At 32.5% G+C, this 19,928-nt stretch overlaps 2 protein-coding genes across 2 annotated transcripts in view; one reads left to right on the forward strand and one right to left on the reverse strand.

Moving 5' to 3' along the window:
• Positions 1 to 3,809, reverse strand: part of dlp (glypican dally-like) — a 217,002-nt gene extending 213,193 nt beyond the window's left edge. The window contains exon 1 of the mRNA XM_089647161.1: positions 3,341 to 3,809. Coding sequence (XP_089503287.1) covers positions 3,341 to 3,575 — 235 coding nt within the window. The 5' untranslated portion in view covers positions 3,576 to 3,809. The remainder of the gene's footprint in view (positions 1 to 3,340) is intronic.
• Positions 3,810 to 4,244: 435 nt separating this feature from the next.
• Positions 4,245 to 17,954, forward strand: LOC149411297 (putative pseudouridine-5'-phosphatase). Its single transcript, XM_089647566.1, has 4 exons — positions 4,245 to 4,398; positions 13,627 to 13,845; positions 14,871 to 15,103; positions 16,587 to 17,954. The coding sequence occupies exons 1-4, from the start codon at positions 4,302 to 4,304 to the stop codon at positions 16,764 to 16,766; spliced, it is 729 nt and encodes a 242-aa protein (XP_089503692.1). The 5' UTR covers positions 4,245 to 4,301; the 3' UTR covers positions 16,767 to 17,954.
• Positions 17,955 to 19,928: the final 1,974 nt, after the last annotated feature.

The raw sequence follows: 19,928 nt of genomic DNA on the forward strand, positions 1-19,928 counted from the left end.
AAATGTATTTGTTTGGTATAGATATGTTGATGACATTTTTGTAATTTGGACAGGTAGCAACAGACAACTAGACAATTTTCTCACTTTTATTAATAACATTCACCAAAATATAAAATTTACACTGGAACATAACGATAATAACAATTTAAATTTTTTAGACTTAAACATCAGTTTAGATAATAATAAGTGTGTTTTTAACATCTATAGAAAACCTACACACACTGACTGTGTTATACCTTCTACTTCAAATCATCCTTTGTCCCATAAACTCGCCTCCTTCAACTCAATGATACATCGAGCCATTAATGTCCCTTTAAATATTGAGAATTTCAATAATGAAATTAACATTATAAAACAAATAGCTATAAACAACGGATATAAACCTGACATAATTAATCGTTTAGTTAATAAGAAACAAACCAAAATATTTTCTAAAAAGTACATTTATAGTGGTGATAATAACACTAAATCTAGTAAAAATCTAATATATAAAAAACTTCTTTATACAGGCGACTTGTCCTTAAAAATATCCCGCATGTTACCAGTTAATATTTCGACAGCTTTTTACACCAATTCTAAAATAAAAAACTTAATTAATAACAAGGATGTTTCAAATAAATTAGATAAAAATGGGATATACACTTTAGAGTGTAATGATTGTAACTCCCAGTATGTAGGTATGACTACAAGAAATTTCAAAACCAGAATTAGGGAACACGAACTATGTTTAAAAAATAATAATTTCTCCGAGTTCGCTAATCATTTGATAGAGACAGGCCATAGCTTCAACCGGGATAAAACTAAGTTTAAACATTCTAACGTTAATAAATATTTTAATTTGTGCGCATTAGAAACATTAGAAATCAACAAAAAAATTAATTCAAGCATTAATATAGTAAATAAAATAATAGCACCTTGCAAATCACCTCTATTGACAATGTTCCCCGTTATTTTGACTCCTCCCTCCACTTCCCTCTCAACCCCCTCCCCCTCCCTCAAATCCCCTCCCACCAAAGAACCAAACTAAATAAAACCCCATATTTCTGCACTTAAAAATTTAGTTTTAAAATAGCTAGTTAATGACACGGACGTGTCGAAACCGGTCGCTAATTTTATAAAAATTTATAAAAATTTATACGTAACAAATGTACATTGTGAATTAATAAAACTCATTAAAAACAAAAAATGTCTAGAAATTGTTACATAGTGAATGCCAAAGAAATACAAAAAATAGTTTACTTTACACTACAAACTAATCATAACTGGTCAAGATAACTTTTAGACCTCTTTTAATTTTGCGACTACACAATGATAATAACAATTGATACGGGGGGAAAAAGTGTAAAAAATTTTGTACCACCCATAGACATATGAATATTCATATGTCTATGGTACCAACTAATAATACAACAATATAACTTCAGTGCGCTGCGCCCAAAGTTGCGCTCGTGTGCGGTGTCACATTTTCAAAATTGGAACTTATGTGAAGAAAATCAACAAATTATAAAAAGAATCTTTTCAAATCCAGACAAGCCATAAAGCACCTGCTTATAATATAACGTTTTGAAAATTTAATAAAACGTTTTATTAAAGCAAGCGATTATTTTTATTCTACATTTTAAATTCTAGAATGATAAAAATATTTAAAATCCCGAAAATAGAACCTTTAAAAAAAACCTCAACCTTCGTACGTAAAATACCTTAAGATTCTGACGGACAAAATTCTTTTACATATTTCGTTTTTTGTGAATAAATCCACCCAACTTGCGTATTTTTTCTCCAAACAAAATACCCAAGTTTGGGATTATAGGTATATTAAAATAAGTTTTTTTTTACTAATTAGTTCCATTCACTCAAAAGTAATGTTACGTTGTTTTCGAACTCTTATTTTTAATTTAAGAGGAAGCTACAAGCCAAAAATGTGAATAATTTTGGTACACCTTATATCTTAGGTAATAGGCATTAAAATCGCTTGACAAACAGAGTCTCGAAACGTTCGATTTCAAGCAAAAAACTGTTTTTTTACTTATTTTGTAAATAATTTTATAAGAAAGAAAAAAAGTTAATCACGTGAATCTGTCACAGATAATCTTAGCTATAAAACTGTATTTTTTAAAAGATGTTTCCTTTATGCGTTCATATATTTCTATTGAAAAAATATTTTTTGTAGTAGTTTGCATTTATATTTTTTATTGAGTGCTTTATTCTTTTATTTGTATTCTACTCAAGCGAAGCGATAGGAAAACCTTCAATTTAACTAAAGCATATTTTTTGGTTTTCATACTGTACACCAATTTATTATAAAGATTAATCAAAATAGTGATTTGGCATTAAGCTTCGCCTTAATAATATTCACAAATTTTGACTACCGTAGATGCCTTGTGTGGCAGTCGAAAAGTATTCAAAAACTTTGAACAAAAAACAGAAAAATTACACATACAAGAAACTAATTACATATTATATATAAAGGTTCGCAAACACCGTTGAACAAATGCACCGGGTTTCCCACCTAGGCATAGCGATTCAATCCTTTGCTAGGAAGTCCTCCATCACTGCACAAGCAACATCTTCTGCTTATGATACTATTAACTTCAAATTCTATCAGGTTATTCGTAAACCGGGAATGTTTGTCTTTCTTTAAAATAAAATAAAACGAATAAAAAACGATCTAGTTAGATAACTTAAACTTAAACGTTTATATACATGAGAGCATAGTTCAATAGTTTCTTCAGAAAGGTACCTACTTAAATATGTACATAAATTTAACTTATACTAAACTTTACTTATTTTAGGTACCTAATTACACACTAAGGACGGGTTGTTTCGGAGAATTTGAACAATTCATCAAATTTCAACGTTCTGTGAAAGATTTTTTCAAGTTCTGTTTTTATTTCAGTTTTGTCAAGCAACTAGCCTACAATGATATAATAACAGAACTTGAATAGGACTTTCACAGAACCCGGAAAAGAACGTTGAAATTTGATGAATTGTTCAAATTATCCGAAACAACCCGTCCTTAGTGTTCTTCTTCATTCTGTGATTACAACACTTTTTGTAAAAAAAAACTTCATAAAAAGTTATAAATATACCTACAAAATAAGTTATTGGGTTTTTCAAAATACAATTGAATTATGTAGGTACCTACTCAATACTTGTATGTAGTTGAATATACTTTTCTTCGGAAATGTACCTACAAGGAAATTCATTAAAAAAAAAACCGTTTTTAGTAAATTTACTATTACAGTTTCGGTGAAAAGTAAGTTTATCGAGAGAGTTTATTAGTTTGATAGCATTACAGCAGCCGTGGGTGTCGATATATTAATACAGTACAGGAACATACCGGTTGTCGGCTCCTCGAGAATGTCCAGAGCAGTTTTTACACCTCTGCCTTCAAAAATGCTTTTCACATTGGTGCACGAAACTACACCGGGGTTACCTCCCGCTGCCGCAAACCCAACACTCATAAACACCACACAGGACAATAAACACAATGTTACAAACTTATTAAAGACATTCGAACCACGCACATTGCTAACACAACAAAGTTTACGACAAAACACATTGATTATAGACATGGTTGCATTCGCGTCGCGCACTCTCGATTTGAAAAAAATACGATTTTCCTGACACGGAATTAATACTATAATTAGGTTAGGATAGAGTTACGAAGCGCACTGTTGTTTTATTGAGAATTAATGCCATATTTTAGTGTGTTCTTTTTGAAATAATAAACGTCAACAATACAATGTTTGCCCGACGCAGCCACACACAACCCGTCGGAACGCGAAAACTAAGTGAATTAAATTCGAGCGGCGCCCTAGTGCGCAAGACGGACAATGCACATGTAGCTGGTGTTGCCAGTACAAAAATATATACAACAATGCGAGAAACTCACTTAATCACGAATTGGACTTGTGATAGACGATTTTACTACCGCCATCTATTAACTAAAAGTATTGTTAACAAAGAATAGATACTAAACGAGCAATGCTTTAACTTTGCTTTGTTATATTTTTGTAGTTATCTTTCTAGTCATAGTAAGTGTTGGTTTAATTTGTAAATATTTTAATTTGACACTTTTCTGTCTCATGTAGTGTTGTCGTGCTAAAAATATGTTTCCTTCTTATGACATCTGCAGCTATCTTCATATTCTATGCCATATGATAAAAATGTTAAAATAAACTTGCGTACTGCACGACTGAACTGTCAATTAGCTGTCAGTTCAACGTCTGACAGTGGGGGGATATAACGTATCTAATTATTTTTCGTATTTACTTAAAACGTGATCGAATTAAATCAAAATGCATTTCTTATTAAAGAGGACGTTCTCCACTTCTAACAGATTGCATTTCAAGAAAGTATCGCATGTTCTATTCGATATGGACGGTGTTATAATAGGTCTGTTTCAATTTTTTATTATTATATTTCTGTTTCGTAACTTTTGTTTATTCATCATGAAAAAAAGTCGTTTTTCTTGTTCGGAATTTTAGATATTTTTTCTGCAACCTTGAAATTGTACATAATATAGTTTTATATTATAATTTAGAGGTTACATTCTTATAAGTATTGTAATTTCCTCTTCCTGGTTTCAGTACGTAACTATATAATACACACATATTATGTACCTAATGTATCATAACTGTAAGAAAATGTAGTTTTTATTTTTTTATTTCGCCATAAACTCATTGTTTGTCAAATTTGATAAGAAATTTTAGTTTCTACCACATCTATGCAATTTCTGTCCAGCTATTTATTAAAAATGTACAATATGGGCCAATTTATACTTCGATAGCTCATTATACATTAATCATTTGTTCTGAAAAATCGTCAAGGTAAATAAACTTCTGTAAATCACTTTGCTTATTTCTTACTTCTTTGGTAATTATTTACCTAACAGCTACACTTTTAGGTACAGATTTTGGAATTTACACTTTATTTCAATAACTATTAATTTACTTTGCACAAAATATGTTATTAGATTCTTTGTTTGGGTTAATTAAGTAATGTATGCATATTTATGTTGAAACAAAACTTTCACAAACATCAATCCTTATAAAAAAAATCCAAAATGGCGCAAAGGTATCGTTTTATAAGAGAAATTTTGTAAATTGATTGAATAAAAATGTATATTTTTTGGAATAACTTTATTGAGTAAAACCTCAAATTGTAATATTTAATTATTGAAGACAATATTAGCGATTTGAAATCTGACATAGAAAAATCAGAAAAGGATACGGTCACATCTAGGACTCGAACACAGGACCCTTGCCTTCCAGTGCTCGAGTCCTAGATGTGACCGTATCCTTTTCTGATTTTTCTGTTTCAGATTTTCATTTAGAAATCGCTAATATTGTCTTCAATAATTGAATAAAAATGTAATTTTAACGCATCTTTCACTTCCTCTTCTGATGTAAATAGTTGTTTGAAACTTAAAATTGAGTTGAAACAGAAGTGTAACTTCCACAATCTGTGCCTTTTAAAAGTGCAGCGGCTAGGTAAATATTTACCTGTTCTTTTTCAGTAGACTAAATATTATTCCTAAATAATGCAGGTTTCCTTAGTATTTAATTAACTTCCACTTATGTATTTTCCACCATTATGTTCAAATTAAACTACTAAAACAAAACAGTAAAGTGCACACTCACAGTCATATTGGTAAACCATTATTCTAAAGTGGTAATTTAGCAATTTGACTGTTTCCTTCTTTTTCAAATATCTTAATAATAATTATTTCATTATAATGAAATAATTTACTGGCAAAGGACGGATGAAAGGAGACTGAATACTGTAGAAATGAGAAACCATGCCTGACCGTGTTAAAAATATGGAGATTCGGATAGATTTTTTTAAGCTAATCACTGGAACTATTCTGAAACACCTATGTTGAAAGAAGGTTAACTTATATGTGCCTACTCATGGGAGATCCCATGCACTTGGTTATGCTTTGAAAGCGAAGACTTCTGCCTATCAGAACGTGCCAATTGACTCAAGAGCGACCAAGTAAACAAACGCTTGAGGTCGGGTCATGTCAAGAGTTAGAATAACAGAAGAATTAGTTTTAGTTAGTTTTACTGTTTTTTTTAACTTCTCCCATATTTAACTTCTATAAATTAATAATATTGTCTCATTTCTACAATTGCAAGGTGAGTTGGCTACGGACTCATAACCTTGTGAGATATTAATGTTACTAATATTAGAGATAAAAATATGATAAATTATTGATTGTTTTCGACATCTAGCTTACCTATGAACCTATATCTAATTATAATTCAGTATTATTTGCTTAAAATTAATTTGTAGAATCGGCAAGATAAGGAACTTGATAAGGTTTCGTAAACAGAGGTGTGGTTTAAATTATATTAATACTTTAAGTCAAAGTCAAAAATAAGTATATCGTTCGGTCACCTGTCGACGAGGAATTGCTATGAGGCACATGTTTTTATTATGATTACGAGTTTGTGATAATGTTACTGCAACATTGTAATACTGTGGTAAAGTTTGGTGATTTGATGTTATGAATTACAATTTGTTGTTACTGATATTGAAATTTATAATTCATATTTTAACTGTGTAGCACAGAAGTTACATAGGATTAATTTGGGAGTATTTTACCACTACTGTATTCGTCAAGTAACATTAATCATAGGATTAACATGGCAGTAAAAACAGATGTTTACTTGACGGATAACATTACTGAACGGTGATGAAACAGTTACTATACGCTACTCAAAGAGTATCGCTAATTGAAGTTTTATGATACTACGTTTATTAACCAAGTTTCAACACAAATATTTGCCTGGGTCTTGGGGGCGGATGAGTTTGCCCACGTGCTGCGTGGCGGGCCGGATCGGGAGAAACTGGTTGAGGAAGACCTTTTGACCTCTCCAGCTGGGCTCTCCACCCATCGTGGGAGGGATGGATTCATACATCCCCCACTCCTGGACACATTGACCCCTATATTCCTACTCACTCCTCATACATTTTTCCTTCCCAGAAAAACACCCTCCACACAGCATCACCAAAGATGACATAGGCCGTGAGGGATTTTTTTCCTCAGGGCCTCCTATAATTGTTATTGATAAATATAGAACAAACAATATAGCATTGTATCTTATTTTTTTATATTTAAATGTATTTTTAAAATCTTAATAGTTCCTCATAAAAATGACGTTACGAGCTGAAAGTTTCCTTACAGAAAAATCTGTGATAATTTCATGAAACCATAGCTCACCATTCAAGAGTTTTTGGTAGTTTACAGTTGTGCAAACAGATTTTCTGCTTTATAGTTAAAACTTTGACACTACATGCCCAAACAACTTGGTCTAAGTCCTTTCTATTGACTACCCAAACTCTTTTTAGTGTAGTTTTTTTATTGATACATTAGAATAATTTATTTTATAAAATATGATTTGTTAGTGTGAGCCTCACTGGTCGCTTTACCTGTGCTGAGGCCCCCATTTTACAATTTTATGTAACAAATTATGTAGGTAAATGGAAATGTACTGTATTGAATTTATGTTTATCAAACGAATTTAAATTAAATATTGAGAAATAAAATATAATGAAAAAAAGGCAACTCAATAAATATAAAATAATTAAGGCAGTTATAAAAACTAAGCAATACGTATAAAATTGATGGTCGGTTGGGTATAATATGTGAACTATGTAGGTATATTTTTTATTCTTTTAAGGTAGGAATTATACAGATAAGTTGAAATACGAATTTTTAACCTTTTATAAGTGGCTGTTACATATTCGATCCATCAATAGCAATCCCCATACGGAGATGTGTCATTTGTGATACATGAAGTTTAACTAAAACAAGTCATGTATTGGGTTAAAACATGCCGCGTGGTGGGCAAAATAGCGTTGAAAGGCTTTTATATTCAAGCTATGCGTATGTGTAGTTACATGTCTTTGATAGTAAAATAGTACAATAATCAGATTCGAATATAAAGCATGGTGTTTTCTCTTTTTGCAATTATTAAGTCTCTGCGATAATTATGATTATTACTGTTTATTAACTGTTTTAACCCCACAGGCTGATTTGTTCGCTTTTGGGAACACCTCAAATGGTGTCATAGAAATCGTTTTGTCTCCCTTACTGTCATGGTGAGAAATACGGTCTAAATGGTGTTACAAAGAGAAAACACCATGCTTTATATACAAATCTAGAAGTTAACCACACACAGTAGAATTAAAATGTAAACCTCTATTAAACGAGAGGTTCGAACCGCAATTAGAAAAAAATTTGTTAAAGTAAGGTGATGATAACGTTTGTAATACATTTGTCTAATAAAATGAGTATGTTTTAAATTTTTTATGTCGTCAATAATTTTTGTTACAAATACGTATTGTGAGTGTTTTTTTAAACTTTATTTGTTCACATTCAAAAATTTGAATATTTCAAAAATTAAATGTTTATTTCTGATACTAAAATTTGAAAGCGTATCACCTTTCAATACAACAGTTTTTAGTTTTCGGATACAGTCAGAAATATTCCATTTATTTGGATTTTATTGCAAAGCGGAATTACTCCGACCTTCTGAAAGAATATGCCAAAGGTCTGAGGGGTTAATACTATAGTAATTTTCTTTCCATCAATTCAAGGGGTTATTCTGAAGTAATTGATTACAGAAGATTTCTTACCTCACTTCCTTTATTGTATGCACTGAAGGTTCAGTCTGACGGTGTTTTGTGGATTTTGTGCTAGAATTAAAGCCAATTTAATCTTACTTTGTGTGAAATCCATCAAACTTTTTGTACTGAAATTCCTTTTTGAACAAAACTGATCATTATAGTTTATTTTTTCTAAATGTAAATACCCCGCAAGAGTCCCGATTGCTCGCAGCCAGAAGAACTATGGCATCCCCAATTGGGGTACATAATGAGACTAAAGAGATTGAGGAGGTGAAGGAGACAAGAAGAGAATAGTTGGGAAGTACCTGGCTATTCAGATCTGTTCATGAAAAACAGCTAATGCAATTATTTTAAGAAATGTTTCTTTTTGAATGGTGGTCTTTCACCAGGGCGATACTATTTTTTTTTTTTTTTTTTTATTTTAGTTTATTTAGGAAACATACAGTTTTACAAAAAAAATAATTGAACATAAAATATAGAACATGATTTAAACCAGTTAAGTTCCATTTATAATAAAGCTAGAAATTAAGTACATATAATAAAGCAAGTAATAAAGTACATAGTGTGTGTGAAAAATGATTAAAAAGAGAATACTAAACAATACGGAAGTAATATTTTTAACTTAGGTACATAGTAAGGTTAATTTGATTTTAAACGATTTAAGGGTACTGTGGAAAATGTCAATATCGCTTAAGGCGTTATAAGATTTGCAGATACGCCCGAGCAAGGAGTTTTGTGCGTATTTCGATTTGAAATGTTGTATATAAAATAAGGTATTTGATCTGGTATTGCGTTCAGGACAATGAAATGCAATCCTTTCTAACAGGGCTGGGGAGTCAATAAGGCCGTTCACAATTTTGTACAGAAACAGTACGTCAAATGTTTTTCTTCGTTTGTAAAGAGTAATAGGATTACATTGATGATTTTCAAAACGATACGACAGGTGTTTCAGGAATTTTTTTTGAATATTTTCAATTCGGTTAATATACGTTTGGTATTGTGGATTCCAAATGACAGATGCAAATTCGAGATGAGATCTTACGTATGCCATATAAAGTAGTTCAAGTGTAAAAGGTTTATTGAATGGTTTTGTGATTCGCAGAATGAAGCCCATTTGTTTGTAGGCTTTTTCTAAAACGTTTTCAATATGATGCTTAAAAAGTAATTTAGAGTCAAGTAATACTCCAAGGTCTCTGATTTTTTCTACTCGTTGGAGAGGGTCATGGTTTAGATGGTAAGTATGGATGATTGGGTGACATTTACGTGAAAATATTATTGAATTACATTTATCTATGTTTAGGAATAATTGGTTTTCTTTGCAATATTCATTAATTCCATTCATATCTTCTTGCAATTTATTGCAATCATCTGTTGAGCTTATGCATTTGTATATTTTCATATCGTCAGCGTAAAGAATGAAATCAGAATATCTGATGACATGTTTGATGTCATTAATATACAAAATAAAGAGTAGGGGCCCTAAATGAGAACCTTGAGGCACTCCTGAGGGAATAAATATTATTTGTGACATGTAACCTTTTAGCGCAACAGCTTGACTTCTATTTTTAATGTAAGATGAGAACCATCTGAGAAGATTCCCGCTTATACCAATTTTTTCTAGTTTATTTAAGAGTGTGTCATGATTCACCTTGTCGAAAGCCTTGGAAAAATCAGTATAGATAGAATCAACCTGCTTTTTTTTGTCCATTGAATTAAGAACAAAATCGGTGAACTGTCCCAAGTTTGAGTCAACAGATCTACCTTGAAAAAAACCGTGTTGTTGGGGGTTGATAATAGTGTTTTTACATAAATTAAATAGTTGGTCATAAACGATTTTTTCCATGATTTTACTTAAAATGCATAACTTTGATATAGGTCTATAATTTTCAATATTGTGTTTATCCCCCTTTTTAAAAACAGGTGTCACAAAAGCTTTTTTCCAAATAGTGGGAAATACGCCTTCTTTGATAGAAAGTGTGAACAGTAATGTCACAGGAGTAACAAGTTGTTCAGCACAATTAAAAATGAAAATTGGGTGTAATTTATCGCATCCAGCGCTTTTTTTTGTGTTGATATTTTTTAGATATCTTAATACTAAAGTTGTATTAATATTAATCGAATTCAAATGTATTGAATTTGCATTATTATTATTGGTTCTATCTACCTTATTCGTGGAAATGTTTTTTGATTGCGAGGGGATAAAAACAGATTGAAAATAATTGTTAAAAAGATTGCAAATTTGTTGCCCGTCACTTGAAGAAAGGTTTCCGTGGAACACGTTATTAGGTATATCAGAGGAGATTTGTTTGGATTTCACGAAAGTCCAGAAATATTTCACATTATTCTTTATATTGAACTCAGCATTATTTATATAGTTTGTATAACATTCTTTTTCAAGTTTCTTTTGGCGAGTTCTAAGTAAAGAGAATGTGTGGTAATCAGATGGTTGTGAGTATTTTTTAAATTTACGGTGAAACTTTAATTTTTCTTTAATGATTTTTATTAAGCAAGAGGTATACCAAATGGGATATTTTATATACTATGAACATTTACCACTCTTGATCCTACCGAAACATACTATACACTATGTAATATTTTATTAACTAAATTGTGAAATAACACATGAATTATATTTGCACTTGCCTGGATTTTAGCCCACAACCTCAGGATTCGTAGCCGTGGATCTTAACGGCTCGTCTCCGAAGCTCATTATCCTGTTTGGGGCCTAGGAGTCGAAAGGTCTTACGTAAATTGGCTACGTCAGTATTCATCGGTTTATAAATCACACTTCTTTTCAGAGATTGTACCTTTTAAAAATATCTCTTGTTCTCTTATGTCATCGATCTTTGGACGGTTTCCAAATGACTGACAAAGTCCCTGATCTTGCATTCAATGTCAATTAGCATTAATTTCACTTCAGCTTCCTGTTAGATACAATATTGATTCAGCTTCATCGATTTGAAAACAGTATTTATGATTTGAGGCAATAGGAAGATCCATGTTGACCGTACCAAGTCTAAATTATTTATCTTTTACTGTGATGATATTGCTTTGTGTTTTGAAGTGGGTAAAAGATTCTTTTGATACAAACATAGATAATAGAAACAAAGAGAGATACTGCATGTACGCTTGCCGATTGTTGCTGAGCTACGAACCAAACTGCATGGTCTATCAAATCGGCGGAGCCAATGAACGTTATGCGTTTGGTTGGTAAGGCGAGGCACTGCTATGCTTATATGCGATTTGCAGTAGTATGGGTGTACGATGTTGGCAATACTTTTGTACGCAGTTACTAACTAACTAACCATCACGCCGTTTCATTATTATTTACGCCACATTCTATATTTAAAAATGGAACGCATTCAAATATGTCTTGAGAAAAAATTTAAAATTGAGAAAAGTCACGAAACATGAAGACATTACCGAGTGACGGATTTACTAATAAACTAGAAAAGCTAAGCTCGTAGGCGCCAGTTTAAAATAACAACGGATGATCTAATATGATCTGTCAACCTCCACAGCGGAAGCTCCTTGGCTCCGTACCCAGAGATCGTAGGTTTGGAACCCGACATGGTCAAATAAAATAAAAATTTATTTTTATAATATGTTATGTTAGGTATTTCCTCTTCTCCACCTTCTTCCCCTCCCCATTTCCTTTAGCTTCCCAGCACTCCCCTAATTATGGATGCCATAGTTTTATGTGGTTTAATAAGGACCATTTTTTTAAACCGCTATAAATTTTTAATCATGTAGGTATATAATTTTGTGAAATAAATACAAAGTTTATTTAGATGAAAAAAGATACACAATTTACGCATTCATTCATCCACACAAATGGTAGTAGAAATGGACTGAATAAAAATCAACTCGTACAAAACAAAGTTTTTTTACCATAATACTTACATCTATTTTTATTAAAAGTTGTATTTATAAACAAATAATTTGTATTGTTTTTGGTTTGACTGAGGATTGAACCCTCCTCCCCAGCGACGGGCTCTTAACTGCATTGAACTTTTAAAACTTAATTTTTTATTTGATATTAAACCTTCCTCCCCAGGGACTGAAATCAACCCTGCTAACAACTGAGCCAAATACCGATTGGGTAGGAGCAACATTTATTTTGTAAATTAACTGCTTTCAATCATTCAATTTCAGAGAAATGCGTATAAGTCCGAGTGTGTATGCGTGATTGCCACCAAAAGTTGATAGAATGCATTGTTATCAACAACGAGTCTACTTGCAGAGTTTCAGGTCGATCGGATGTCGGGAAGGGGGTTGATTTTCTCTTCCAAGATTTGCATTCATCATCCACGAAAACAAAATCGACATCAATATAAATGTATTTAAAAAAAATTGTTTTTAAATAATAAATTTTAAAATTGAAAATAAAATGACATAATCTTATTTTAAATGCATTTAACAACTTGCACTTAAGCTTAACTGCAGTATTAAATAAATAATAATCCTTCTTATAGATATATAGTACTTATAGTCACTAAGCTTTCAGAGTGGAAGATACTACCAGTATCGCCCTGGTGTAAGACCACCATTCAGAATTGAAACGTTGCTCCAAATGGCTTTAGCCGTGTTAAGTGACTAGATCTGAATAGCCAGGTACTTCCCCACCTTCCTCTTTCCCTTCCCCACTTACCTTCAGCCTCACAACATCCCCCAATTAGGGATGCCATAGTCTCACTGGCTCCAGACGGGAGCAGTTGGGACTCTTGTGAGGTATTCACTATAAAAAAATTTAAAAAAAACTGCGACCAAACTACGCAGAATATCAAAGCGACGAGACAATGAAAGTTATGTAGAAAAAAAGGTGGGGCACAGCTTTGCGTAGATGCGATTTGCAGCAGTATAGGTGAACAATGTTGGCTACACGATTTGAGCGCGCAGTTTTATACCAATAATGATTCTTGACCCATCTTCCCTGTTTCTATCATCTATGGTAATCATCACACTTATTTTCTTATTACGTTTCAGACACTGAGCATATATACGAAAAGATAGTGGCCACGATAGCCAACAAGTACGGTAAATCCTACCCGCGCGACGTGAGACTGAAAATCATGGGCACCACCGAGCAGCGCACCTCGGAGATAGCTTGCCGAGAGCTGGGCCTGCCCATCACACCTCACGAGTTCCACGTGCAGATGAAGGAACTCGGCAATGAGATGCTGAAGAATGCGCCACTTATGAGAGGTTACAATTTTATACAATTTCATTGCCAGCAACCCGGGTGTCGTATATTTAATTTTTTTACATGTGTATTTTCGTTACCCGCCCATGTAGCCTATACATATTTAGCAAATCACAAAACACCGATAAATATTTTATCGATAATGTCATCGTTCCTGACTGCCGCTGCAGACCGCCAACAAAGATATATTTAGTTCATCAACCGTTTATGTATGTAACAATATATTTTATTTTCTAAAGAAATGCAAATTGAATAAATTTTTTAGATAAAAAGTCATAGCGGTTTTCCACACCAGCATAAAATTCTTGGAAAAGTATTGCAAAATCTATGATTGAATATCTGTCACTTAATGTTTAATTTATATTTGCTAAATCTATGTTAGTAGTGTGTTTAAAAAAAAGTGTCTTTATTGTATAGCACTGTAATATATTGATTTGCAATTATTTGATCAAATCTGTCAAATAGTTTTTTAAGATATCAGTAATTTTATGCCGTTTATTACGTCTTAATTTGGATGGGTTATTGTCATAAAGAAGTCATTTTATTATTTTTTTTGTTTTATTTTATTTTATAGAAACAAACAGTATGTGATTTACAGAGTTGAAACAATATACAGGAATAAGATACTTCATGTTGTGTACCTATGATATGTTTCCTTGTTATGTCTGCTAAGTGGTTATTATTACTTAATTACGTTATTACTTAATTACCATGTGATTTGTGTAGTTTATAGGTGTGTGTGTGACGTGTGTAATGTATGTGTGAGTGTTAGGGTGTGTGTGTGTGTGTCTGTATGTATGCGCATTGAATAGTTTAAATTATTGACATGATGCCACGTTTGAATTTGGGCAGAGAATCCGAAAAAATATCAATGTTAAAGTTAAGACAAATATTATTTAGAGTATGAAGAGCTCGGTTAATTGTCGAATTAGATGCTGCATTTGTTTTATAATTTAGCGTGTGGAATAGCACTGTATGTCGTGTACGTCTCAAAGGTATGTTAAAGTTAATAATATTTTAATTCCAGGTTCGAAAAGACTGATCCAACACCTTGCCGCCAGCAACGTGCCGATAGCCCTGGCCACCAGCTCCGGCAAGGAGAGCGTGGAGGCCAAGACCCTGAAGTACCTGCCCCTGTTTGACCTCTTCCACCACAAAGTCATGGGCAGCTCCGATGAGGAGGTCAAGTTTGGCAAGCCACACCCTGACATCTTCCTGATCTGCGCATCGAGGTTTAAAAATGCACCTGACCCAGAAAATGTAAGTAATACACTTAATTATTATCTTATCGTCCATGAAATTCAAACACAGATTTTTCTTCTTTTGCAAAATTTTTTAATGTATTTTAAAAACTGTTTTCATTGTAGAACAATATTCTCTTGTATTGAAAACTTTCTATTTTAATTCTAATTCTACTGATAAACGTATGCCAGACTAATAAAACATACAAAGGTAAAGTAAGTAGTTAGGAGAATAAACAACAAGAGCGTCCCTCCTAATCTACCTTTCAGTGATTTTGCGAAAAGATGCATCCGACAGTCTGCAGGCAACTCTCATTGCTGTTAAAGTATTTTAGTCTTCGATAAAGAAATCTGTTTATGAATAGCCGTCCCTTTTAGTGCGCTTTACTATAACAAACTTAAAAACGGTAATTTAGTATTAGTGGTCATGTTCCTTCAGTGTGCCTTACTCAATACAGATCTATAATATAACACTAAATATACAGTTTATACAAAGCGAATAACAATAACAGCAGGACAGGACAAAACAAGAACATTAAAACTAAAACATAATATAAAACTGGAGTTAAGTTAATGAGTTAAAACTTAAGTTTGAGAATATGGCTTATTATAAAATATTGAAAAGATGTTAAGATTTATGAATGGTAAGATTTTTTATATAATTTGGTTTCTAAAGCCCGTTTAAATTCAGCCAAATTCTTATTAGTGAGATTAGTAAGAGCTGAGGGAAGTTTATTCCAAATGAGCGGGCCTGTTGAACGAAACGAGCGATCATAGTAAACGGCACGATTTGACCTAGAAAGTTCGATTAGACGATTACTAACATCTAGATCTACTGACCTTAGAATAAGCTTTCTATCGCTTAAGTTTTGTCGGACACATAGTTCCAATACATATATGCTGGCGCCATTCCTTATAATGTTTTGAAGGTCATTAAGCAGATCTTAAACTCAATCTTTCAGGGCATCGAAGCCAGCGAAGACAATCCCTTAGAAGTGGGGTTATACGACAATACTTGTTTTCACAAAAAATCATTCTCGCCGCAGCATTAAAAACTGATTGGATTCTATCGATTTGTTTCTGAGGTAGGCCGGCGTATGAACTATTGCAATAGTCCATGTGAGACGACAAACTCATTTATGAGTGACTTAGATCTTAGGCATCTCCTGATTAATTTTATCCGCCTTAGATGGAAAAAGCCAGAACTCACAGCTTTTGAAATTTGCGATTCAAGAGAAATACTATTGTTCATAGTGAAGCCCAAAAATTTTATTTCTATAACCAATAAACATAACCGTACCATTGAGAAGACACTTACAAGAAAGCACTTGGAGCAAAAATGAAAGAGGACTGGTCGTTGAATAGTCTTCTATTGAATAAACCTGCAGGAGGAGCCTAAGCTTAGGTACTGGATGTTTGGAGACAAATACCGCAGGATTATGCAAAAGTAGGGACCTAAATAGCCTCACGTTTATTCTAGTTTTCATTTATTCTAATTCCAGTGTCTAGTTTTCGAGGACGCCCCTAATGGAGTAGACGCAGCCCTGGCAGCCGGCATGCAAGTGGTGATGGTGCCAGACCCGACACTCGAGAAGAACCTGACTAAGAGAGCCACCCAGCTTCTGGAGAACCTGGAGCAGTTCAAACCCGAAGACTTTGGACTTCCACCGTTCAAGTCTTAGTTGAGACTGTTAGTAATAAATAAACATGACAACTTAAAAACGTTAACTACGTATAAAAGCAGGCAGTTAGGTTGGTTAGTAGTGTAGTGGTGGTGTAGAGTTACATCCATAGATATGTTATATAAACACGGAAGATTAAAAGTTGTTAACAGACCGATTGCCATTTCTAATGCACAGACGCAGTAAAGGTATGCTGAGTTTGTTCGACAGGTACCTAAATCAATGGAGGCTGCTCGAGGGTCATGTGCAGGCGCAATAGGAGCATTCCGCTTCAGGCACCGACTTGCAAAGGAGCCAAGGTGCTGATAATTGCCTAACACTTGAAACAGCGCCTTGAGGTTTAAACCTAAATACCAGTATTTTTTTTTAAGTTCGTTTTCATAGTTAAATTAATTCTACAAGTTTGAATTTTTTAAAGCCTGCCAAAATGATCATAACCCGAGCGGTAAGAATTAGATGGGTGCGTGACGTCATCTGTGCTCTGCACGTCAACCGTGGGTAGTACTGGGTAGTCATTTTTTATGGAAATTTTCTTTATTCTTTGTTAAGGAATTCAGGTAATTTTTTTATCAATGCTAACCGTCTAAATAAATTCAGTTTGAGGTATACTTGCCAGCGGGGTTAAACCATCGCTCTTACGTAAATTTGAAATGGGTTTCTACTTATTCATTTTTACAAAAACGTTAATTTTGGGAATAGGTGATTTTGGTCGCGGTCGCCCTGTCATTTGAGTTGTGTTGTGAGCGAATAGCTTCAATATTACCGCTTTAAAACAAAACCTTGCTAATTATTATTTGTAGTGATGTCTAAAAAATACAAGATACATTACGATGCGATTTATCGATGTTTCAGGAAGTTTTTACTCAAAAAATGGTAGATGCAATCTGTTCCCTGATATATTATTATATAAAACGACATTATATGAACATGTTTTACAATAATTGTGTGTATTAATGGACACTTATGAAGATCACAGTCACAACCATCGATAAAACTAAAAACACAACCACAAAAATCATCTCAGAACCTCATATTATACAAATACAAAACTACACAACACAAAACTGAAGAGCAACCTTTCCCGTTTATTCGCAAAGTACGCCATGCAATAGAAAGAGATGCACAGAGATGTTTAGTTATTACATTGTAGGTACAAACATAACACGGATTACATTGGACGTCAGACTTCGTTCGGCATATAAGTATAATTTTTAAATCACTTTTCAAGAACAATTTATTTATTCTGAGAGTAAAAATATATCATTATAATATAATATAAGCAAATTCAGAATCGGTGTTTTTTGATCTACATGAACGTATTTTTCAAAAGTCTAAATATTTTTTACTCAACTTCATTACTGGGAATAGACGCCGTTTGGCCCTGACATCGTATATCATCATTCCATTTGATTGTACTGAAAATTCACGATGGTGATGAAACAAATTTGTGTATTTGAAAATTAAGGCCTGATCGGACAGACTTTTGAATGACGAAATACACGCACATTGCATGTGTTCTTCTTTATTCTATGGTCCACCCATGCTACTGCATATCGCACTACGCATGGTGGTACCTCTCCTTTATTTCTACCTATACACCAAATGCATAAATTTTATTGCATAGGCGCTTTGATATTTTGTGCACTTTGTTTATAGCTTGCCATATCTCCCTTTGTTTATATTATCTATGGTACAAGTCTTTGTGTTTCTATAGAAGCTGATTGGGTATTAATAATACATAAATGTACATAAAGATTATTTTCCTAATTAATATTGCATATAGGCAGCTCTTTCTTGGCCATACCAACTTATTCTGGTTAAACCTTAATATAAGAATATTTTAGCTCAACTAGTTAAATACCTAGTAGGTTTATGTAGTGGAAGCAACAATTATTTTTTGATGACTTGTTTATTTTACTAAAACTGGAATACTTAGATTTTCGTTAAAGACTGAAAATTTGACTTAATCAGTGAAGTTATTGCACTGCCCTGGTATTTGAAGGGTACAAAGCAAAAACAGGCTCACCGACAAAATGATAATTTTGCAAGATAGCAAAAAGAAATTAAATTAAACAGAATTTACATATTGATTTCTCTTTTATTTATTTTTTAATATAATGAAACTGGCAATAAAAACGAAAATATATTCTGCTATTTAAAAAAATATAACCTCACTCCTTTCTGTGCAAAAACAAGCCAATGAGCTGATTTTAGCCTTGACTCCATTTTTTCCCTTCATTTATGAAACAATTAAATCAATTTTGCTAGATTTAATGATACCATTCTTCAGCACTTTTTCTGTAGAACAAATTGGCAGGTAAATCACAAAAATTAAAATAATGTAATGTGCCCGTTTTTGACATGTACCCTTCATTTGCTTACCATGCTTATAAAATATTGTTAAACTTATTATCTTTTTTCTTAGGAAACGATTATTAAAAAAATATTATTGTTATAAACATGTTAAATAATGACTGAATGTTAAATATATATTTTATTGATTAAATCGATAGCTTCGTTAAAACAAATAAAAAATTAATATAATACTATTGGGCTAGTAATACTATAATACTACTCTTTGTTGTGACAGTTTAAAAAAAGGCTTTATTAAAATTTTCTGTGTATTATAAAATGGATCAATTTTTTGTTGTTTTGTTTAATTTTATATAAAATGCTTTCAATGTGTGTATATTTTATTTATAAGTTTTATTTTTATGAGCTTTTTAGTCTAAAAAAAGTCAATTATTTACAACAATAAATCACATTCTTATTAGCATCTAGAATAATTATTAGTATTGTTACAGTTTAGTTTTAGATTAGGCTTTATTTTTATTAACAAACATAGTAAATATTATATTTATTAAATAATTGTTTTTTTTAATCCATTGTGCAGGTTATAAGTGTGCAGCTAGCATCGCAGACTTTCATAAATATAATGGTATTTGTGACATCTAATATGTAATTTTATACATACTAGCATAAATTAATCCATCCATTGTTTTGTGAAGTCATCTAAGTAAAGTTCTATAAATTACTTTGCTTAGGGCCAGTTGTTGAACTGCCTGTCACATTTGATGTTGTCACATTTGACATTGTCAGATTTGAGATTTTCACATTTGATGTTCTAACATTTGACATTGTTACATCTGACATTGTGGCATT

This window comes from Hesperophylax consimilis, chromosome 26 (assembly GCF_061612785.1).
Source record: "Hesperophylax consimilis isolate HC1 chromosome 26, BYU_Hcon_1.0, whole genome shotgun sequence".
In the NCBI taxonomy this organism is placed as follows: Eukaryota; Metazoa; Arthropoda; class Insecta; order Trichoptera; family Limnephilidae; genus Hesperophylax; species Hesperophylax consimilis.